The 24984-nt window shown below is 35.9% G+C and overlaps 1 protein-coding gene across 4 annotated transcripts in view; it reads right to left on the reverse strand.

Annotated features, from left to right (window-relative positions):
* Positions 1-24984, reverse strand: part of DGKB (diacylglycerol kinase beta) — a 327271-nt gene that overhangs the window by 65772 nt on the left and 236515 nt on the right. For all 4 annotated transcript variants that reach the window (XM_071735359.1, XM_071735357.1, XM_071735360.1 and 1 more), the window contains 2 exons: positions 15253-15343; positions 9481-9676 (listed from right to left, as the gene is read on the reverse strand). In XM_071735359.1, coding sequence (XP_071591460.1) covers positions 9481-9676; positions 15253-15343 — 287 coding nt within the window. The remainder of the gene's footprint in view (positions 1-9480; positions 9677-15252; positions 15344-24984) is intronic.

The following is a 24984-nucleotide window of genomic DNA, read 5'->3' on the forward strand; positions in this document are numbered from 1 at the left end:
CCTAGCAGGATAAATGTTAAATAACAACTATTCATCTGCTGTGCCAGCAAATTCCAAGTTCTAGACTGCACCATAGTGCTGCCACTCTGCTACATGAGATGCTAAAACACAGTAGCAAAGCCAGAGTGAGTGCAAAGAGCACCATGGAGGAAAGACTGAAGGAAGGAGTTCAGGAAAACAGTCTTAAAACTTCTCATGTCTGGTACAAAAGAGCTGATTATTCTAGAGCTATACATCCTGTAAAATATGTTTTCATGTCAAATCTAAGTCTTTACACAGATAGATACCTGGTATGTGGGTCACGATTGCTACAATGGTACTTGTTATTAATTCTGCAGTAAATGGGAGAAAAAAGCCCCAAATTTTGGCAATTTCATTCACATCCCTTATCATTCACTACATCTTAACTAATGGCTATCATTCAGGTAAATACTGGGTTAATTAGGTGGGAGAATCATGAAGGGCTTCCAGCAAAGTAGAGGGAAGCCCTGGGAGCACTCTGGAACTGCTCATCCAAGCCTTCTGCAGACACCTCTGCTGAGGTTTCCCATAGGACCTGCACAGCATGCACAGAAGGACATTTCCCTTGGTCCAGGTCAGACAGACCCAGCCTAAATTTACCTTGAATTCTGTAGAGAAGCCTGAGCTGCTCTAAGGAGTTGGATGAACACAAGCTTAGCCAATATAAGCAAGGTGATGTTTTTCTTAATTAGGAGCCAAAGGGAATCTCAGCAGAACATTGTATTAATGCTGCTATTGCAGAACTTGACTTGATTATTTGTATTAGGTAGAAGAATCATGAAGGGCTTCCAGCAAAGTAGAGGGACATTTTAGGTGTACCCTAAAACAATTCTTTTCACTTGCTACTTAACCTGCCATCCCTTCTACCCTCACCTTGTTCTCTGTACAAACCAATTTACCGTGGCTTTTTTTTTTTTTTTTTTTTAATACAATAGCTAGAGTTAATTTCACCTACTGCATTTAATGTCATAGGAGTTATATGTGTAAATCCCTGTACTTAGAGATAAGATAGTCCTTTATGCCATTTTAATCAATCTTTGTCATGGGTATGTTACTTAATAGCTCTGTCTTCCTATAGAAAATGAGCAACTTAAGGGAAATGAAACTTTTCAAAGATACATTTTCCTTCTGGCAGTCTGTGAAATACACCATAATTATCCTCTTTGAATGAATAACGTTTGAAAGAAAATGAACATTCTGTGCAATGAAAGGTATTATACAATGACAATCTCAACTGCCTTGTAAATAAAAGGAAATTGTTTTTCTACTACGGTCTATATTGCTCAGAAACATATATACATGCTTTATAAATATAAAACCAAATCAGACTATCAAGCCATTTCTCAAGATCCTATTACTTCCTAATAACAATAAAATCAATATTTCACAGCAACAAGGGATTGTATTTATGTTTCTAAAAGATTCCAACTGTGTAATGAATTATGGACTCCATCCCCCCAGACTGATGGGCCTACTTGTATGAATATGGCTCCTGCTGAACAGAGCACATTTTGAGTAATAAAGGTAATCTAGAAGAAAAGAGTGCACCCTGAAAACTTGCTGCTGGGGGGGAGGGGAGGGGGCAAAAGAGGGGAAAAGGTTTTTTCAATAGTGTAATCAAATCATAACTGTCCAGCCCACACCCTCTTACTAAGAAAACTGTGCTATTTTTAACAGCTTGGCAAAATGAACATTTGCCTTGTAGATCTTACAAGTTAATGGGTGCAATGGACAATTTAACTAAGTAGCAAGGACAAAGTACCATTTGCCCCTGTCATTCCAGTGATCGTGTACATGCAGTGAAAATAAGGAACTAAACCCACACAGCATTCAGTTGCTAAGATGGGACAAAGGCATTGTAATACCAGTGCATCTCTCAAAGTCATCCAAATTCTAGGTTCTGAGTTAGGAAAATTACCAGGGCCATCATTTTGTCAGGCTGAATATCTCAGCACCTTTCTCGACTCCGCACTGTGTCTAAACTTGCATCCCATTGCTTAGAGTAAAAGTAGGAATTTGTTAATGTGGAAAAATTGTGACATTCATTTCTTTCTCCCTTTCCCTGCCCCTGAAATCACTGTTTCAACAGAGATAAAATACTGCTGATTAGTGGAACACATCACAATGTGCTACACAGCTCCTAGAGGAACAATGGAAAACTGGAAGCTACCACATCAGTAGAAGGAATTCTCAGCTGTATCCTGCCCTAGACAGGTCCTGGATTTGCAGGTACTTCCAGCAAGGGCAAACCAGCAAGGGTTCCTTGGTGCTGTTGAATTTGCAACCTTGCCACAGCCAGAGAACAAAACCTCACACACTGATGGCTACACCATGGAACTGCTCTTGGTGCGACAAACTCCCTCTGAGTATTCAGTTCTTGCTGAAGACATGGAGCAAAACACCCGGTTTGGTGGCCAATTACTGCTGATGAGCAAAAAGAAGGGGCAATGCTCAGTGGCTGAGGGACACAACACAAAAACACACAAAGGAAACTGAGCTTTCATAATAACACGAAGATTTTTAAAAGGTGACAAAATAAGGCAGAGCAAACTAAAGAGGGGGAAATACACAAAGCCACCAAATGCTACTCTGTTTCCCAACACTGCCTACACTATAAACCCCCAAACATGTGTTCCTCAAGTCGCCAGCACTGCAAGCTCCATGTACTCTCAGCAGGGTTTGCATGCAGTGGAAAAAGAGGTCCTTTTTGCTCAGTAGATTGGTGCCCACAATGGTCATGAATGATGTGGGACACACCAGCACTGGATCTGTAGAAGAGAGCACAGTTCAGCTCCACAAGACTTATCTTGCAGAGTGGTACCTGGTTTACATCCCTGCTCCAAGGAGCTGTTGAAGTATTTAATGAGCTGTTGCCTCACGTGGCACAGAAATTCATCTCACCACCTAAGTCAGCTGGAAAGGAGGTGTCTAACCAAGCCTGTTACTGGGCTCCACTTAAAATAAATGGAGACAGAACCACCTCCAGTGAGCATTTTATTCTGCCTAACTTAGACCCTTATTTCAGCATAGGACACATTTCCTGAGGTGGCTATCTACTGGCTATATGGTTGATTTTCGACACTAAAAAGACACCCTAACTTTGACAGTCCTCACAAGAACATGATTTACTATGAACAACAAACACTCACATAACTGTAACAAGGAATTCTACACAGAAATAGGCAAAATTTAGGTTAAAGCTTCAAGTTGTGCTTCAAGATGTTTAGAATATTGTACATGCTCTGACAGCAAAAAGTAGCCCAAATAAATTTAGGATTCTTTTTCCTAATGTTTAAATTTTGAAGTAGTAACTGGCTGCTGTTTATTTAGGTGATTTCTCTGCCTTCAACCAAGGAAAGAAAACCAAGTGTCAAAATCTATAAAAAATGCTGCTATTTTCAAGGCAATTAAAAATAAATAAAAAAAAAAAAAGAAAAGAAAACCTCATTCAAGGATATTTTTGTGTTATTTTCCAAACAAAAAAATGGATTTGTGAGCCAGAGATTCAAAGCATTTTAAACTAATGTAACATTAAATTCATTATGTGTATGTTTCCTAAATTCACACCATAGAAGTGCCACATCAGTTTTATGGCAGTTTACACTGAAATAATACTTGATTCTCCTGAACTTCATGTACGTAATGCTTTAATCATATACATGTATAACATCAGAGTTTAGTCCTACTTAAATAGAGAGGCAGAGACATATGGATTTTCCTTCCTTTTTACCTGTTTTGGGAATCAAGACGTACTATGTCCAATAATCCTTTTAAATGTAACTTATTTTAATAAGTATTAAGGAAATTTGGTTTCTTCTTTTTTGTCTGATCTCTTTGTTGGAAAAGTTGCAAGTCTTCTTGGGTTGTTTTCATTAGGAACACCAATGTTAGGTTTACATTCTTCATACTACTTCCTTACCACTACAGACAAAAGATCTTTTTCCTTCAATGTAGAAAGACTTGAACAGAAGGCAGTCTCTTTGCTTAACTAACAGTTTTACCATTAAAATTTGGCTGGGTAAGCTGTCTTTTCACTTTTTTTTGAGTAAATGCATGAACAGATTTTCTATTTCTGTGTTCAGCTCTTCCTCTTTTCTCAGGCTCATTGTTCTTTTGTATTTATGTATATCATTCAGCAAGGTATTTTCAACATATATGCCCTGCTTGCATCTTTGGTTTACAGATACACATATCTAATTTTTTGTAGAATCTTCCTGAAAAAAAAGGACCATTAGAGGATTGCAAGGTATCTCAAATGCAAGAAGATGTTTATACATCCCTGTTATTTATTCTGGTTGAGTTTGAGAATAGTTCAGAACTGTGTGTGTAATTTTTATTACCTTTGATGTTTAACTGATTTAGTCAATGGTTTCCATTAGTTAGACATTTTACTGCTTCCTTCAAATTTCGAATACCAAACCTCAAGTTCTTTAAGTGACACTGTCATCAATTAAAGTTAATTTACCTTTTTCTTTCTTTCTCCAAATAATCAGTCTTACAGGTTATTTGTGTTTATTATACTTGGTAGAACTTGATTATATCTCTACTTTCAATAAACTACATATGTGCACAAAAATATCCAGTTAGGATTGTTGAAGCAGCAATTATTTTACTTAAGATACTATGTCTAGACAAGACTTTTTCTGTAAGTTAAATGTCTCAACTAACTATGAAATGTCATAGCCTAACTATGAAATAGTTTATAATAGTTTAAATACAAAGTTAATAAGTTGTTTAGAGAACTTTTGTCAGGAATCCCTTAGCTATTGGGAAGCTTGCGATGACATTATGTCTCCCCTGTAAAATAGAATTTGACTCCTAGTAAGAAAGTTATTTTCTTCTCTCTTCCTATGCATAGATATTTTGAAGTGTTTTAAGACCCCTACAGTCTCTGCACTTCCCCTACATTTAATTGTAGCAAACTGTTTGCATACAGATTATTCTATTTCCAAAACTTGTGCATTTCATTCAGAAACTCAATGCAGATATTACCAGAGATTTCCACGAGGTTATTGAATCATATTGGCAAGCGTGGTTTATGCCTAGGTGCCATGATATAAATGCACTTTGTCTTGAACTAGTCTAGTAGCCTGGCTCATTGCTGAGCAATAGTACACTGCAGCTCTTTTAACAACCTGCACAGATCAACTTGGTTAAGTATTGTGTGCCTGGTGATGGACAAAATAAACAGGAAGAAAGTATTGCCTGAAATACTTACACTCTAAAGATTTCACCCATTAAATAGTTCATAGTTATCTATTCAGGGAGGAGCTCATTGAGGTGACTGGGACTACTTGTGCTAAAACAAGTTATGTATGTGTTTGCAATGATTTCTTGAAGAAACTTAAAAGAGATTCCATTTCAGGTCAGGTCTCTAACTGAACTTCAGCAGCCAAAGTAAAACAAAGCATAACAACATCCACCCCAAAGGAATCAAATTCCACTCAGCAAAAACTTTACTTGAGAGATTTTCAAAAGAATTATTTCCTTTTTCTCATAAAAAATCTGAAAATTTTACTTAGTAGTTCCATGAAAAAGAAAATTTTGCTATTTAACACTTAAATAGTACATATTCCATGTAAGCTATGTTGCCATGATTCAGCTTGTATTTTGGATGTCATATCCAAACAACAAGTAGCTCAGTTATTTACATTTATGTTTCTCAACTCACACTTTTCTCTGCAGTATGTTTATCTTTTCTACAGAACTGGTTTTTGGCATTTATCAGTATCTGTGTATACCCAAACAAAAATCCTGTCCAAATAATGTTCAAGGATAGCCCACAATTACATCTAAAGTCTGCACTTTGAAAAAATTGATTGTGGATAGATAAATCATAGATATGTATACAGGAGTAGATTTTAAAACAAAAATTAGAGACACTGCAAGTGTCAGGCTCAAAAAGACAAATTACTAATTAAATTATCTGCTTTCGTGAATTGTCACATCTACATGTAGTTATATTTTTCCTAATACTTTAACTTTATACAATAGAAAATAGTGATAAATTAGAAATTATAATGAAATTAATTTTGAAAAATACAACCTGATTTTTACATAGTAACATTTTTTTGAAAGACCCTCTATACTTCTGCACAGGAGCTAAGATGAAAACTATAGATTTTTTTTTTTTCCATGAACAAAGAATAGGACTATATTTATTACAACACAGCTAAATAAGGTTTCATTCCATTGAGTTAAGAGTTAATCAAGTATATTTTCATATATTTTATATGAAAATATCAAAGCCAGTTACTGCTTAGGAAGAAATATATAATACACAAAGACACATACGGTATATGGTATCAGTGTCAGATATTGTTCTTTAGTGTACATGCAGAATTCCTGATGAAAAATTTATTTATTTAATATTTTCATTTTCAGACTATATGAACACAATAAGATTGCTTTCCAAGCAGGTGTCCATTTGTTTAAAGTCCAAATTGTGGTCTGACTATTCAGTAGGAAGAGATGGATAATGGGAAGGGCAAAAAAAATAAAAGCGTTGTTGCAGCAACAGGTGATAGCAGTAAATAGGGACAGAAACGAGGAGTAGACTCAGAGGAATATACCTTCCCTGAGATGCACTGATACTAAAAAGAATAAAGTTTTGTCAAAACTTTGACCCTTTTTCCTGGAGTTATGATCGTATTGCATGTACACAGATTATAATTCATACAGACAAGGGCAGGTGGAGGACAGAAGCAGGACCTCACAGGGGCTGGATCTTTGGAAGTTCTCTAGGTCCTAGTGGTGCTGGTCCAAAAGGAGCAACAAAATTCCCTGAGTGAGGAGACAGCTTTTGCTAGTCCATGCAAGTATCCCATCCAAGAGCTCAGATTTTGAATACTGAATTTTAATTAATGCATTTATAGTCAAGTTATGAAATCATAAAAGGAGAGAGACAAAAAGAACACAGACTGATATACAATCAAAACCAAAAAAAACCCCCCTGCAGTTGCACTGCAGTTGAAAGAGACTAAGCCCAAATGTGGTGGGGTTTTTTAGCCACTCAGAAGTCCTATATGATTAGATTAAAAAACCCAAACCCAGCACCAAAACCTGATACATATCTCCATATGAAAACATAAGGATGTTTGATTACTGTCCCCTGGAAAGTGCAGTCCTTATTTGTCAAGTGATTAGATGCTTTATTTGGACATGAAACCCACTGAAAGGATATTTATTCAGAAAAAGTAAATAAATGAACAGAAGTAAACAAGAAGGTTTTTTATTTATTTCTCATGGTTCTCATTGAAGCAATAGCTATTTCTGCACCTGGTATTAACATTTTGTAAAGTATTTTTTTTCACTAAAAAGTGGAATCCAAATGTCCCTGAAAAAACAGTCAGCTAGACAATATTGGGCTCTCAGATTCACTTGAACAAAGCTAGTGAAGGAATCAGTGCTTTAGAAGTGACAGGCAGTCAGTTATTTCTAGAGTGGCTAGATTTAGATTAATCAAAACTATTTGAGAAACCTAGACATAAAATTGATTGAATTCCATTATTCAGCAATAATATTGAATACTGAGATGAAGAAGAATACTCTATCCTGAGAACCTCTCTAAGATAGCAGAATTAAGTGACTGTTCTTTGCAGTGTATGGGAGTGGATCCACAGAGCAAGCAGTTGGTTCTTAAAGGTTTACATTTTGCCATTTTCACTTTGGAGTTTGAGATGTTTTAACCTAGTTTTAACCCTCCAGTTTGCATGCTCAAGACTGCTACATGTTGGAATGCAATAAAAAGGGACAACTGGGAAATTCAAGGAGTGCACTCCTGTTAAACACTAAAATGCTTACACTAGATGCAACCAATAGTATTATCTATGTACCCAGTGACAAGACAGAGGTACCCTAGCTTATGTTATTGAGAGGTTGATCTCTGCTTTGAAATTGTCTTTTGGTTGAAGCTACTTCCATTCATAGTGCACATAAAGTGATTAGAAACTAAGTCATGAGCCTCGGTTTTCTAAAGTAAGGTGATCACTGTTTGCATTAGGAATACTTTGACAGATCATGTAGGATCTTTTGTTCAATCCTGTCCAGAAAATGGAGTGCAACCATGCAACCATGACCTTCTAATATAACAAAAATAGTCAAAAGTTTAAAATCACTTCAATAATTTAAAGAAGTTACAACATCTTGCTTCAACTCTATGAAAAGGGTGAAATTTCCTGTCTCCTTATGTCCAGAAGCAACACAAAAGGAAAACTTTTGGTGAGTCCATTATCCAATAGTCTGCCTTCATCTCTTGAACATTCATATTGGAATTGTAGTGTCCACAGAAGCTTAGCAGCTGATGAGACTTCAGCTGAATGTATTGGTCAGTTACTTGCACATACTGAGAACCTATGAAAAATTGCTAAAACACACAAAATTTCTAGTCCTAATATCTACTGCAACCTCCAAGCCACAGTGAAACACGTCACTCCTAAATTTCTGTCATTCAGATAAATTAGCTGGATTAAATCTACAACACATATCAAATAAGATGTAACTTATGACTTAAAAATTACTGCTGATGCAATGAAAAAAATAGGATTTCCCAAAGGATCACAATAACACCTGATAATTTAAGCCCTGATCTTTATTCAGTCTGAATAAGGAAGAGAAGTAGGAAGCTCTGAAGCAGGAGATAATCTTTTTGCCATAAAGAGAAAAAAAATATTTCTATAGTCTAGCCTGTTCATCCCTTGTTGTGAACAGAAAGATATTTTTTAATTAAAAGAACTTGTGACATGCAGTGATGTACTACAGTGCACAGGTTTACAGATGTTACAAAGTAGAAGAGATTATCATATGCTTTAGGGTTTGTAAAAATTTTGTCAAAATTTAGTGACCCAATGCTCCTAATCACCAGGAAAGTATACAAGCATATAACTGAAAGTACAGATCATACCTATGCAAGCAGGCTACCACATATGCATTCAAGGGTTGCATAGAGCATCACAGTATAGTAACATACAATGTACAGACAGCTTGCTATTGTTACCCTGAAGTAATTTGCCACAGCCTCGGGGTGGTTTTTTAGAAACAGGGCATGACTATCCCCAAATTTTATGCACACTGACAATAAGAAACATTATAAATTATTAGTAAGCATTTTTCAACTCCAAAACCCTCAGATAATTCTAGATTGAATATCGCACTAGCAAACAGTGGCACATGGGGTTGCTCATCTGCTTAACAGGTAACATCCGAGGCAGGCTTGCAAGTGTGTAAATATAAAATATATATATATTATATATACACTGTAATTGTCAGCACACCTGACAAAAAGAATTTATGCCTTTGCTCCAGTGCTTGCCATCAGAGAAGCTAAATGCACAAGAAAATAAATAGCTAAGAACTATCTACCCTGTTTGTTGTTTTTTTTTAAAGAGGTAATACAAGGACAATTAAACAACTGAGTTGAGTGTATAGAGCCAGATAGCCTGTGTGAATCTGTAAGCTTACCTTGGCATACAAACTTCAGTTCCTTTGCATCTGTGACAGTGGTTCTTTTATCTGACCGCTTCTTTTCTGTCCGACGGTGGCTGCGCCTTTTCTTCGTCTCTCCCCAAAGATTGGATCCACCATGCATGCTTGGGATGTTCAGAATGGCAATTCCTTCCAGAGAAATATTAGTTAAATCCAGCTGAATTCCATCACACTGATTTGCAAGGAGAAAAAAGGAAAAAAAAAAAAGAAAAAAGAAAAATCAAAATGCTTAATTTATTAGATATTTTAATTCAGCAATTCATCATTCTTAACACTGTTAATGTTTTATTGAATGTTTATACCTAAACTATATACTTATATCTGGAAAAGAGCTATGAGATTGGAAGTGTTCCTTATTCAGTAGGCAAAACATGATTCCTATTTGGCTCTTGATTGCTTCAGTGTGGGACCATTTGGTAGAGCCATGTTGTAACCTGACAGCAATTGATTGACACAAGTGAAATACATTTGTAGCTTCACTACAACTATTAGCAAGAAACTTTTTATACTATAAAAATTTCTATACTAATAACTGGAGGTTTTTTGCTGCCTGTTCCAGCTACATTGTCTGTCTTCAGATTTTGCAGTGAAACTTGTCATTATAACATTATAACATGAGTCCCTTCCACATGTAACTGAATATACAAGTCCCTGCATACAGAGCATATATAGCTTTATGGAAAGGATATAAGCAGGGCCCAAGCAGACAGAACAGCACAATGATATTAGTTTCAATCCAAAGGCACAACTGGTACATGAGTGTAGGGCTATGACAGACAAATAACTCCCACTGAGGGGGGTAAGATTAGTAAGATCATGTACAGCAGCATCCAGATCCAGCTACATCACTCCTTGTCCCAGAATTTCCATCAGCCAGTTCTCTGATATGCATAACATTGCCAAAGGAAAACATGGCATATGGAGCTAAAAAAGAGGTTATCAGTGTTCTAAAAGCCTTCCAAGACTTACTGGAAACACAGAGGAAGTCTTACTCTGTGGAATAGTCCCTTCAGTGATGAAATCATTACTGAAGGGCATCTTGTGTCACTAGAGTGTATTTCTCCTGCTTCCTACAGAAAAAGTGACCACTGAGGCCTTTTGAGGGTGTATATTGCTTTGCTAAATGTCTTCAAATTGTATCTTATAAAGGGACCATATTTTCACTTCCAGAAGAATGTCTCAGTGACCTTAATTTATCACCTCGTCATTGACAAACTGCAGCATCTTCTCAGGTGGTAAAAGCCCATAACATTTCCAAACACAGTTCACCTGAAACACATTGGATGACATGTACCTAGCTTGATAAGATACACCTACCCTTCACTGATTATCATTTACTCAGGCTAAATCCTCCTCCCTACCCACATTGATTTAGGATCAGGGAAAGCTCCTAATCTATATAAACCACAGCAAAATACTGAAGAGCCTCCACAGAAGAATGAAAGACCCAGCTTCAGATTACTACAGTTGAACGTGCAAGTGGAAGGCAAAGCATCCTGTTCTAGTTTTCAGTTCACTGAACCAGACAAAGTTCCCAGGTTTCATATACTTGATTTGAGACAGATTATCTCCTCACAACATGGTGAGAATATCTAGATTCCCGGGCAAGTCACACACCCCCCCTATAGTGTAGAGCAGCATATTTTCAGACACTAGATCCTACTCCTGCAATGTTCTGTGAAGCAGTAGAAGCTTTGGTCATGCATTAAAATTGTCTAAGGAGCTTATTTTTTATTTCCAATATTGAATAATCAGGAAGAAAACTGGAAAAATAATTAACCATGCTTCAGTAATAGTCCACTGACACCTTGCAGCTTGCCACCCTGTGGGAAACTGGCACTTCTTCCTCTCTGCCTAAACTATTATCACAGCTTTGAAGAAGAAAAGCAAAGTATAACTCAAAAATAACTGTTTATTCTTTTTCCCTGAAAACTTCTGACATCACTAAGCAGAATTGCATTGTAATGTCTACTCTGCATCTTCTCAGTTCTTCTAAGAGTAAACATCTGGAGAGAGAACAATTTCAACACTAAGTTTTCCATTTTATATTTGCTCTTCAAGAATTATATTCATACAAGGAAATGTCAAAAGTCACATCTGGAAGTCAGTTGGCAATTGTGGCAGTTACTGTAATTGAAAGTGTAACTTTTTAATCAGACTTTTCTTCCAAGAAAAAGGCATGGGTCTTGGTTGTTACTTTGGAAGCAAGTTCATGGTTCCCCTGCTATATTTTATATGTATTAAATATTAAGATGATTTATTTTACTAAAAATTCTGCTCATGTGTATGCTCACTTACTGCTATACATTCTAGATAAACAGATATTAATTTCATAATTAAAAGTAATCTTGTGTAAATACCCTGCAGGCCTCAATGAATCAAACACATACTGTGTGTCAGGCCTCCCACTGTCTTCAAGTGGAATGTACTGGCTGGATAATTAGATAGTACATATTTTTTAACCTTATTTGCATGCATATTATATCTTTTGCACACTGACAAGCAGCAGTAACAACAAAAGTCAGATTACCACAGGGAATTCCCACAAAGAAGTCTTCATTCCTTATAATTTGCAGCCTAAATTAAAATAATTTGATCTTTGACAAGGATGAAATGTCAAGCAGAAGGGGGTCCTCTACAAGCCACGGCCTGTGGCTTCTGAAATCTGCCTAATTTATGTCAGTCACTTCTTAATACATATTTAAGTATTACAAGAGAAAGATGATAAATATGCAATCTGACACCTTTGGTATTTCCCTGCTGTTAATTTATAAAGGTCTGGCATCCCCCAAACTGACTGGAATTATTTAAATAAAAGAAGAATTGTGAAATAGGATGGTGCAGGGTCTGCCTTCCATTTTCACTCAATATTGAACACAGCAGGTAGTACACTAAGACAATTATTTGATGAGGCCTCAGAATCCCACAGTGACGAGGAACTTTCTGAATTAGTAAAGGAGGATTTCTTTTGTTCACACACAGACAAGACTGCGCTACAGGTAGCTCTGCATTGTCCTAACACATTCATACACTATAACTACAAAACACAAATGTGTCCTGCTCCTTTTTTTTTTTTTTTTTAGGTTTCAGATAATGCAGTGATGCTACCAAAAATAAAAGCATGCTTTTAAAATGTGGAGTATGCCTGCCTAGATTCAAAATGCACACTGTTTTACTTCTTATTTGCTTTTTTCCTGGCCTCAGTCTCTTTTCAGGCACTATCTTTCACCCTTCTTTCAATATAAAAAATATTTTCAGATCATCCCTCAGCTCAGAACATACTCACGTCTGCAAACAGCTGAGATTTAGGCTTTGCTGTGTAACCAAGTGCAGTCTCATGCAACAGTATGCAATTGTTTAAACTTCTTTCCCTCACCCATTAATACCAGGTAGCAGAGAAGGCTTCCTCTGGTCCCACAACATTTTTACTGTGCTGCAGGAATGGATCAAGCCATCCTCACTGACACTGCATCTGTGCCTATTCTCATTGAACAACTTTCACATGCCTGTCTCTTTCTTGTGAATTGGAAATAAAGTGTAAATGCTCTACAATTTGATGTCGTAAGCCTCGGTTTTTTGTTTGTTTTTTGTTTCCTGTTTTTTTTTTTTTTTCCCTTTAGAACCTCTCTCCTCAATTTCTTGGATCACAGTTTAGAAATAAAAACATCGCTTATTCTGAATAACTTAAGAATTTAGAGTCCAAACTTTGTTCTGCACCTCACACAGAAGAAAATATACAGTAATCTATATCTGGAATAGCAAGCTCAATTAGGTTTAGAAATCAAATATAGGGTTGAAAAAATATTTACCCATAGAACGAATGTTTGCTCAATGTCTCCCTGATCACAGATACAGAGAGCCTTAACCTTTATGTGCTTTGTTCACAGAAAATTTTATTGTAGAGCAAATGCATTCCTTGTGAATTTTATTCAGAGTGAAATGTGGCACCACATTTACAGCACTGTCCCCAAGCAAGGGGCAGCAGGTTAAAAATTAGATGAAAACAGAGCTACTCTCAGGTGTTTATGACGTTCAAACAAGAAACACTAGATACAAGCACACAGACAAGCACTGCTCATTTAAATGTAATTTACTTATTCTAAATACTAAATAAATATCTACCTCCTAACACTTCTTGTGTACACACCTTGGAAACTATTTCCCCTATGATATTTGTTCCTAACTCCAAGACTGATGACAATGACCAGGAGAGATGAAGTGAATGTTACCAAACATGTCTCATACACTGGCAATGTATCACTTAACTGGTAGTAACAGTGTTATTGATATGAACTGGTAATAATGATAATACCAATAATAATACCAATAATACCAATAATAATTGGTATCACCGGCATTACAAACTTGTATACGTACTTGTTTGCTTTGTAATGTCAAAATTTTGTCACTCATTCAATGGTTAAAAATAGATGGTTTAAGAAGATAATATCTGAGTATGTAAGATTTTTGCCAGTGAGGAAAATTTATCAAGAAAGCCTGCCCATCAATTTGGATTTAATTAAAAGGCACATTTAACTTGCAGTATACTTGAACCAAATAAAATCAGGTAAGCATTTCTTCCCATAGCTAACCAAATATTTTTAAGGCAACATGTACTTAAACCCAAGTGTGGGAAGCACTGTCCTGGGAAGCCAGCTGGACGTTTTTTTTTTTCCCCCAGAGTTTTAGGGATTATTTTTTTTTAAATTTTTTTTTTTTTAAATTTTTTTTATTAAACATGTACAGACCATGTTTCCACTTTAAAAAGAAAAGTGGAAAAACAGAAAAACAGAATAACAGGCAAGTCTGGTACCACAGGTCTTAAAGTTTCAGCCTCAGTTTCTTTGCTACTGTTCTGCTACCAGGTTCATAGTCCCTTCAACATGATTCCAGGCTTTGCCTTTCAGGAGGCTTTGACCAGCCTCTCACAGCTCTTTTGAGTGCCTCATGCTACTACTATACAAATACTCCATGGACATGTGCAGTTTCTCATTAAAGTGCCATAATCCTCTTGAGAAATTATTTCATTATTTAACTTAAATTCTCAGGTTTTTACCTTCAGCCATTTCCAATTTTTCATTTACTTATTCATAAATATCAGCCCCCCAAACAGTTTATGATGTAATGTAGCCACTTATTCTACCAGCCATCAAAGTAGCAGTAGCACATTATTTTAAATTCTTATTTTCTCTGTAACTGTTCTGAGTCTTTTCAGTTAATGTTCAATGTATAATGGCAAGATGACCCCTTGTGCAGAGAGAATAGATAGTTAATGAAGGGGAATGATTCAAAAAATATATATTCTTTAACCTTTATTCAGGAAAGTAAGTACAATTTTAGAGAATTGAGTTTTAAAGGTTACAGAAACTTGGGACCTAGAAATAATAAGGTGGTTGGGTTTTTTTATTTTTTTTAAATTTTAATCCTGCAGAAGCTCTCACTTTCTCCAACACACTTTCATTTTTCCATCTGACCTAGTCACACTCCCTATTGATTTCTAATGTTATATTTCACCTCTTGACCCCATCTACTGTATTAAGACTTCACTAATCCTCAAACTGAACTTTGTTCCAGTGTGCATGGCTACACTACAAATAGACATGATAAAAATAATATTTTGGAATATAGGGCCGAAAAGATGTGCACTGCTCTTTGCCTTGTTGGATTCAGGCACTCTGTACCCTTGCTCCCTGCATTTCAGTCAAACTAGTGACATTTCAAGAACAAAGGCAACAATTAGTTTCTTACTTCTATTTCTACAGATTCATGCAGCTTCTTACAGGTGGCTGAGAAAGTTTCCGAAGTGCCAAATTCAAAATACCAAAATTTGTTCTTCATTCTGAAAGAAGAAAAAAAAAGAAAAAAAGAAAGATCTTATTCACTATCAATATGTGACAAAAGTGATCATCCTGTCTTCCATTATAAGTAATGGCAAAGGCTTGGGAACATGTGACATCCCATTTGAAATAGATGAGCTCATAATTTTCAAAGCTTAAATGTTGGTGTCAAGTTGTATGATATCCCCTAAAGGGATAACAGGAATGTGTTGAACTGACAGGTTCAAATGTACCTTTGACTTTTCTTTTTCAGTGACTATCAGAATATTTTTGTCACTTAACCAGTGACATGCCACAGAAAAATGTATAGATTTTATTTCATGCCTTACGCCTACTATACGATTTCTGATTCACGGTTAAAATCTGTATCCTGCAGGGTACTATAATGTGCAAGCAAGGCACTCCTACCACGAGGCAGAGCCAACACAAAAATGTAGCTGGCCCTAAGTTAGCTAAAGGTAAAGGTAAAAGCTCATTGTTCACGATTACAGATGAGATATTCAACTAAAACTCCATCTCTAACAATCTTTAGGTATTTTGCAGTAGGAGAGCTGTATTACCATGTAATTAACTCATAGACACATTTTAAATGGGCGATGGGACCTGCATCTTGAAGTTCACTAACAGATTCTACAGAAAAATAAACTAGATATAAATGCTAGTAAATGGCTTAGTTTATCATGACAGCAGGCACCGATTACACTTTTTTCTTCTTAAATACATAAAGAGTGCACTTCTGTTTTACCAGATTTATTGCATACTGTTAAATATAATCAGGACTCCAGCAGTATCATTTCAAATAAGTATGTGCCATTTTGTTTAACTCTCATGAGTAATTATTATTCCACAACAAAACAAGAAACTAAACTAAAAAGAGAAAAAGAAAAAAAAGACACTGAATTAGAATTCATTATTCACACTCAGGAATCAGATATGAACACAGTTCATCCAATTGTATAAACTGTTTTCCGACACAGACACAGCACAGTGTGTTTGGGACTTGAAAATGACTGGGTTTGCATGAGCTAAAAGAGTGAAACACAGATGCAGAGGAGTGTCAAACATGACAGTAAAAGTATAAATCCTACCCTTTGTACATACATCAAATTACACATAGAAGTCTGCCTAGTGGCTCTTAAAGTCCACTTAATTGCTCTTACATTCTACAAAAGGAGAGGGGCACTACAGTAGTTCTGGCACTGTACCAGAGGTGTGTAGCAATGTCCAACCTAGCAGCCTGCATGGCATGGAGAACAGAAGAATAATATGAGAGGAACTAACACATATGTGAAGAAAAAGTTACAGGCATTTCCAGCTTTGAAAATGTTTCAGAACTGCTTTGGAGAACCTGCTCTGGGATCAACAGCATATACTGAAAAGAGCTCCAACAACCAGAAGAGCTCAGACCAGATTCAGCTTCCACATTTCAAGTGTCAATGAAGAGAAGTGATGTGATGTAGGTTCCTTCTATACCTGCAGATCAGTCAGCACACTGACATCTTAAATCAGGGTTAACTTCTCTATATATGCCAATGCACATAAAGAAATGTGGAGTCTTTCAATTTCCAAACAAGTGCGAATGAAGTACTGAATTCCTGTTGAGTCCCTCTGGAAAGTCTGGATGTAGCTATTTTCCTGCTACTTTCTACACAGAGACAATGAATAATGAATAATTAAAAAAAAAGAATAATATCGAAGTATTCAGAAAAAGACGTAATTTGTTTTAATCCTGTTATTAAAATAAGCCTTTGGATCTTCTCCTTTGAGAGCCTTTACTCTTTCTCTAGTTATTTTCACCTCAGATGAAACATCTTTTCTTTTTTTTTCTTGAAAAGCCTGCTTTAAATTGACTTCTTAGCAGTTACAGAATAAAATCTTTGACTTGCACAAAGATAAAATACATAGATAGATTTTAGATTCATTCAGAATAAATTGAATCAAATTCATGTATTTTGAGTTCAACAACAAGAAAAACCACAGCACTGTCAGTGCACTCAAGGTTTACTAGAGAATTTAGGTCTATAAATCAAAGTCTTGTAGAATTACAGAATGAAAGATTAAGTACATTTATCAGGTGAGGTTTTGATGGTAGATGTCATTCCAATATACCTGATAAGATACACTTAGGCCCAAAATACAGTCTTATGAGCCTGTTCTCCCTTCCCTAGTTTACTATCTCTATTTTATTTAGAGATCTACTTGACAGTTTATTCCAGTACAAAGATAGCTCTAGGTAGATATAATTTTAAACTTAATTTTCAAAAGGATTTACCAACTCCCATTTACCAGCCCTTAAATAGATTAGATTGCATGTTTTTATTCAAATGCTTTCATAATTTCTATTGAGCAGAAAACTATTATATATTTTTTATACGTCCAAAACCAAAGCAAAACATAAAGTCAAGAAAAATTACACCAAAATTTCCATAAGAACACTCATTATTATAGTAAATATACCAACTTTTCTAATAAAAATATTTCTAAATTTATATATTTCACTTGCATTCCTCTTTCAAAAAGGAGAAACTTATCTACTTATCAAGACAGAAGCAATTAGAAGAGTCCATTTAGATGATGAGTGAACTTCTCCCACATTCAATATAAATAAAACATCAATGATTAAAGGATGACATATCTAATACTGACATTGAATTACAGTAAGCCACAATGTATATAGTCTATGGATATAGGAACAAAACAGAACTACTGCAAGAGCCTAAAAAACTTTTATGTTATCGGTGTTTCATTTTCTGATAAATTGAACAATCTTAAACTGGGATGAAAGAAATTTGTAATACACTATGCTAAGGCTAATACTGTAATTTCCTGCAGTGTTTCTATGATGTGGTTAAATACCAGACACAGAAATTTGGATATGCTTCTTGGAAAAGTTCAGACTTGTATTTGGTAATCAAGGCAAAATGATCAAAATAGTCTGTGATACAGGTTTGCTCCATTATCAGTTAATCAGAAACCCCCCTACTGCTAAAACTATTTTATATAACCTTTCTGATTAAGCAATTACATGGCATGTCATTGAAAAATTGTCCTGTACCTAAAAATGGAAATAGTAAATATTTTATTCTACACCTGAAGAACATCTATACTTCATTGCAGTGTGCACATTCTGTCACAACATGTGTAACAATAGACCAGCTATAGGCTGCAGATAAAAGGTTGTGACAAAAAAAAAGTGGAATATCTTTAAACTTCAGAAATAAATTCATATTCTGGTGTTAAGGGTCTAGAGTTGGGGTGATCTCCTATTGGTACAGTTTGTAACACTTTCTACTACATTCAGTTCACACTTCTTATATTTACTCTTTATATTTAGAAATTTCCACTTAATTTTAGTTCTGCAATGCCAAGCTTCAATGACTTGAGTTAAAAATTTCTAAATCAGGAAATTTGACTGCAATTTTTATAAAATTTCAGCTGAAATATTTTGATCATTTTTGAAACTGACTTCTGAAAAAACACATTTATTTACTTCTATTAAGTGTGCTTCATAACATACACTTTGAACTTATTTAATACAGCTACAATTTCTGAGCAGAGATTTCAAATTTAGCACAAGGATGGCCTTACATCAAGAATATGCCTCAGGCCATCTGCATGAAAATATATACAGAATTTAACTATATTATGAGCATTTGGAAATACACTCTGGGAAAGCTTTATTTTCAATATTCTCATATGGCAGAAAAAGAACAATTTTTTTTCTCTCTAGATCTGTAATTATTTTTTCCTTAATCTAAACTGAGGACAGATTTCTTCCCAGGAAACTACTAGAATTCTTCATTTTTCCATGATAAATTCCTTGAAAAGTCCACTCCCAGGAAGCAATGTTCTGCAATACACAAATCTGTGCAAGAATATCTATTCACAGACAAGCAACACTTGGTTCCCTCCATGCACTTTACTGTTCTCCAAAATATAATCCCTAATCACTGCCTTGTGAAAATGCTTTTTAATAAAAGATATGCCAATTATGTTTCAGAAATGTGGTTTGTTTATGAGTGTCAAGAGGCCTTGGCCTCAGTCTACATCATATACTCATAATTTTTCCTGTATAACACTCACATTCTGAGCAGCATTCATGAACAATCATACCGAATGTAATGAATTAAAATAAATTTAGGGAAAAAAAAAAAAAAAAGGAGAGTAGGAAAGAAGGCATAGAGAATGGATGTTATCATCATATTCACATTTCTGGAAGGTTCTCAGAACCATATATTCAAGGTAAGCATTTAAAAGAAAACAGGTCTCTCTGGCTCCCTTTTCCTCCTTGTTCACTCTTTTGTCCTCTGTTACAAGGAAATGTGGAATAACATATAGAGCCACCTCTGCAGGGACCCAAAAATACTAAAGAAGTTTGCAGAAATGGAGATGCGAGACAGAAGTGTATTTCCACAGAGGAGAAACTGTGAAGAGTCCAAGGGGAAAAAGTGGTTGGCAGGTATGTGTGAAAAAAAGAAAGATGATCATCATCAGGGAAAATAGAGGAATCAAAAAAAAAGAAGAATGAGAAAAAGATAGGAATCTAATTTCAAAATGCATTGAAGTTCTGCAATGCTGAAAGAAAAATGATGATAAAATAGAGAACGGAAGAAAATAAGAAAGAAATCCTGAAGGAATCTAAAGTAAAAACATATATTTCTGCAGCCTGAAAATACAGATAATAAGGTCATTTTTGCCCATACTGGGCAAAAAGCTGAACATCAGTTTCAGTACTCTGTCCCTGACAGTGCTTAGTACCAGAGACTTTGAAGAACAGTATAAAATTCCATGCAGTATAAAGGTGGGAATCATCTAGCTCTAAGCAAGGTTTATTATTATTTATGAGCCTATCAAATTGAAAAGGGGTACATTTTGATAGGACACGAGGAAGAAGTTTTTTGGGAAGAAGGTGGTGAAACACTGGAAGAGGTTGCCCACAGAAGCTGTGGCTGCCCCGTGACTGGAAGGGTGCAGAGTCAGCCTGGACCAGGCTTTGAGAAACCTGACTGAGTAAAAAAAAGCCCCTGCACATGGCAGGGGTTTGAAACAGATGTCTTTAAAGGCCCCTCCAAACTGAAATCATCCTATGATTCTATGATTTTAATTCAGATGGTTTATAGCATGAAATAAAATTGGGGCAAAAAAGAAAAAAGTATTTACTAGCCAAATTCATGGGAGAAAATTATGCTCTTTAAAAATAAAAATACCAAATGGAAAAAAATAAAAAACAAAAAAAGCAAAACACAATTCGTTTATTTTAATCATGGCTATGTCCTAATTATCAGAGTTCAAGATTCGATATTTCATTTAAAACAACTCCAGTACAGAAGAAGCCCCATTGCTGGTTTTCAGTCCATTCATGTTCCTACACCCAGGAACAAATGGAGCATTAACAGCTGTAGAAATTTATTCCTGCAATTGGGAATAGAAGTGCCTGGAATCTTTACCATCTGATTTTTCTCAGGTCATAGAGAAGTTTTCTAAGATGTGTCTGAAGTTGCTGCTTCTGGTTTATTGAGCTCCAGCTTGTGAGACACACAGTCAAGAACAAGTAAAATAAATTTTACAGGAGATTATTTGTCACTGTGTACTTTGTATTTCTGCTAATGAAGTGCGCTGATGCTAATGCATTGGATTTTATCTAATTAGATACTAAATAGTTGATAAAATAAATAAAACATCAGTTGCTAAAAAAATACCTTAATGCTTTCTACAATTCAATATAAAGAATATTTTATCAAGTCTTATTCCCCTCACACAAGTTTTCAAGAGACAACATATTTTCCATCTTTTCTTACTGTTCATAAATCTATTATCTAGGTAATTTTATACTTGGGTAAAAATGATTTCATTGCTGCACATAATATATATTAATAAGAATGTATGACTTTTTCTAATGTTCTTCTTTTCTTTCCACTTCTGTCTTAACAATCATATAATTCCTGTTCTGCTTTATAATGAATCATACGCAAAGGTAAGGAAATAGCCAGTGGAGATGCACATCCATAAGAGATTTATGTGTGACTGGCATGATTTTAATAGAGACATCTTTGTCAATTTTTTCTTATTCCATTACCAACTGTACTTATGGCAAATCTAAGTGTTAATCTCTTACAGCACATAGCATAAGCAGAGATTGTTAGAGAAGTGCAGAAAACTTAAAATCCTGAAAGAAAGTTCCACTTTGTCAGAATAAATAACATTTTCACCTTATCATAAAACAACACAACCCACAGCTGGAAAGCTACCCCATAAAAGCTTATACCATTAAGTAACACAGTGAGTTCATCTCTTCCTGACATTTATTAGACTCCATTTTCTTTCATACCTTATAGTATTGTTCTGCACTGTAGCTTGCACTTCTGTATGCAGCTGGCCTGCAGCTTCCACTGCCCTCCTGCCTGCCCCACTTCTCCAGCTCTCTGCCTGATTTTTCTGCAAGTTATCTGCAGTTCATTCCAGCTCTAACTGGCTGCCCCCATTCCCTGTTCAGTTCTACTCCTGCCTTCAGCTGTGCTCCCATGTCCATCCAAGAACATTCTCCTGGATGCCTTGTTCACTGACTGCTTCCAGTAACAAATACAAATCATGAAGAGTTTCAAAGGAGCCTCACAGTACTGAGTGACTGGGGTATAAAAATGGAGATGACATTTAATGTGGATAAACCTAAAGTGATGCACAGAGGAAAAGAAAAACAGTCCTAATTTCCTAACAGTGAGGAGTTCTCAGGGACAAAGCCTTTGGCTTACAATAAAAAACTGAATGAAGTGTTGGAGAAGTGCTTAATGGCTTCCAGATTGGAACCACTTTCTCTGCTAGGGCTACCAGAAAAACAGATGAGCAAAACCAGGCCAGTAGTCATATCCATTACCCACATTCTTCACTAAGTAGCTATGAAACCTGTTCTCATTGGAGTAACTATGATGCCTTCCTTACATATCCTCATTACACTACAAATTCTTATATAGAGAAGCCCACTACTAACATCTATACAGAGGAGAATCTTATCCTAAAATTCAAATAAAAACACCCGTATTGAAATATAAACACAATACTCCAAAAATTTTAAGAGCCTCAGAGTACATGCTAGGTGCTATCATGCAAGAGGAATGTGATGACTTTTGAGCTGTGCCTCAGCCTGCATCTGTTCTGTGCCAAGAGGCAACAAGACATTCATGAGAAAAAAAGATAATGTATCTCTCCTAGAGTTATAGAAAATTAGTATACTCAACCGAGACAAATTACAGAAGGTTAACCTACAGCACCTGGTGTAAAAACCAGCTATAATAAAACAGTATGATACCTGACTGATACAGTTTACAAGATATTTCCTCCATGTAAAAGAGGACTGCTTCTCATCTGTGATAGAAATACCTGTTTTAAGTAAGGACTACTGACACTTGCTTTTGAATATATTAAAACAAGTTAGTAGGACCAAGAAACCCCCCCAGTTTCTCAAAACATTTACTTTGTGATTTTAGCAGTCATTTTGCTCTACTAAATGAACATTTATGTAACATTTTTTAAACCCTTTGTGTCCCCATCATGAAGGTTTCTGCTCTTAACATTCTACTTATTTTTATCTTCATATTTCTCCTCAGTTTTTTTCCCAAATTCCCCAGTCTTGGGAGCAGATGCTGAGGAACCAATGACTCATTAATCTGAAGAGGGTTTTTATCATGAACAAAAATAAAGCCTATAAACAGTTCCACATTTACAAGCCTTGGTCGTCCTAGAGAACCAATCTCTTTTTATAAAAAAAAAAAACAGAACAAAACAAACAAAATAAGCCCTCTCTGTGTATATTATAATAGACCTACTCTCTCAGAGCAAGGTCATAGACATTCACATGTCATCTTTAAATTATGTCAGATGAATAAAACAATTTTCCTTCCTCTTACCCACTAATATGGATATGTAAAAGCAGATATGACACTGAGTAGTACTTAAATTAATGAGACCATTGGTAAGGCAGTTCAGAGGTTCAGGGACAGGTCTGCAAAAAGCAACTCCTCATTGGCTGCTTCACATGCACAACTCTAGTTCTGTTTTAGAAAACAAATAAACAAACATATAAACCAGTATTATTTCCAGTATTTAATTAACTTATTAATTAAATAATCTTTTTCTCTATCCAATATTTTAACTCCCACTGCAAAACTGAAGTATTTCAATACTGCTATTCAACTCTTGCCAAAAAAAAAAATCCCTCGATTCCCTTAATATACTTGAAACACTATGCTTTATACCATTCCCAAATAGGATACAATGAGGAGACTAAGGAGAAAAAAAAAGCAAGCTATGAAATGCTGTAAAGGAAACAATGAGCAGCTCTTCTGTGAATACACAGGAGAAAAATCACACTCTGTGTAGGAGAAAATCTTTGACAAAATCTTATCTCCTAAGGATCCCTCCAGAAATATTTAAACCTGACAGCACTGGGTCAGGACTAAACATCTCTCCTTTTCTGACTGGGACTCATGGGACTTTAAAGTTTTGGTTTTTTGGTTTTTTTGTTTGTTTTTTTTTAATTTTTATTTTGTTCATTTGTTTGTTTGTTTTTTACAGAAAGACCAGGCATATAATTTAGGAAGCCTCACCCTTTTCAAACTTCAGTGCCTCCTGATTCCACCCACGTGATTAGACCACTTTTAACAATGAGGTGCCTTGCCTGAGATTCAGCTTAACACCATATTTAGCCATGCCAATACATTTGTCCATCTCTGAACTAGAAAAAAGACATCTATTCAATGACATTGAAGGTGTGATTCACCAGACCTGAGTAAGCAGAATGGCTCTCCAGGCTTCATTGAGAGAAATAACTTGTTCTCCACTTACTACAGTGAGAACATTGACATCTAGTTTATGTGTGAGCAGACACCTTTAGAGGCCTACATTGAAGTGCTTGACTCAAACTGAAAACCTTTCTTCTTTCAAAACATACCTAAATAAAAGAGTCCTCTCCAGCAACCCCTACAAGATAAACAAAGCCTCATTACTCCTTATTTTGCTTGCTAAAAGATAACTTAAATAACATACCCTCAAATTCATTTAGGTGGGACAAGACATCTAAGCATCTTTAAACCTAAGTCTTTTAGTGACTTATGACAGGAAAACCCAGAAACTGAACCCAGTCCATCTGTGTTCCCTGTAGCACCATAAATACAAAAGGCAACATAAGCTCTCTGTCCTCTCTATTCTCATCTTCTAGGAATTTTCAAATAGGGTTATATATCTTTATCAATGATCAGGATGTGGTCTTTTTTGGGGTGGGCAGGGGGAAAAGGGAGGGAGATATGTAGGTGGTTGGATACAGTGATCCTAGGAGAGGCCTTTTCCAATCATGACAGTTCTGTGACTCTGTGATTTGGAGGAGGGAATCGAGTGCACCCTCAGTGAGTTTGCAGATTACACTGAATTGGGAGGGAATGTTGATCTTCCTGAGTGTAGGAAGGCTCTATAGTGGGACCTGGACAGTCTGGATCAATGGGCCAACATATGAGGTTCAACCAGGAAAAGTTTCATGTCCAGCATTTTGGTCACAACAACTTCAGGCAATGCTACAGCTTTGGGGAATAGTGACTGGGAAGCTGCCCAGCAGAAAAGGACATGGAGGGCTGCTCAACACCCAGCTGATCATGAG

The sequence above is a fragment of the Heliangelus exortis genome, chromosome 2 (assembly GCF_036169615.1).
Source record: "Heliangelus exortis chromosome 2, bHelExo1.hap1, whole genome shotgun sequence".
In the NCBI taxonomy this organism is placed as follows: domain Eukaryota; kingdom Metazoa; phylum Chordata; class Aves; order Apodiformes; family Trochilidae; genus Heliangelus; species Heliangelus exortis.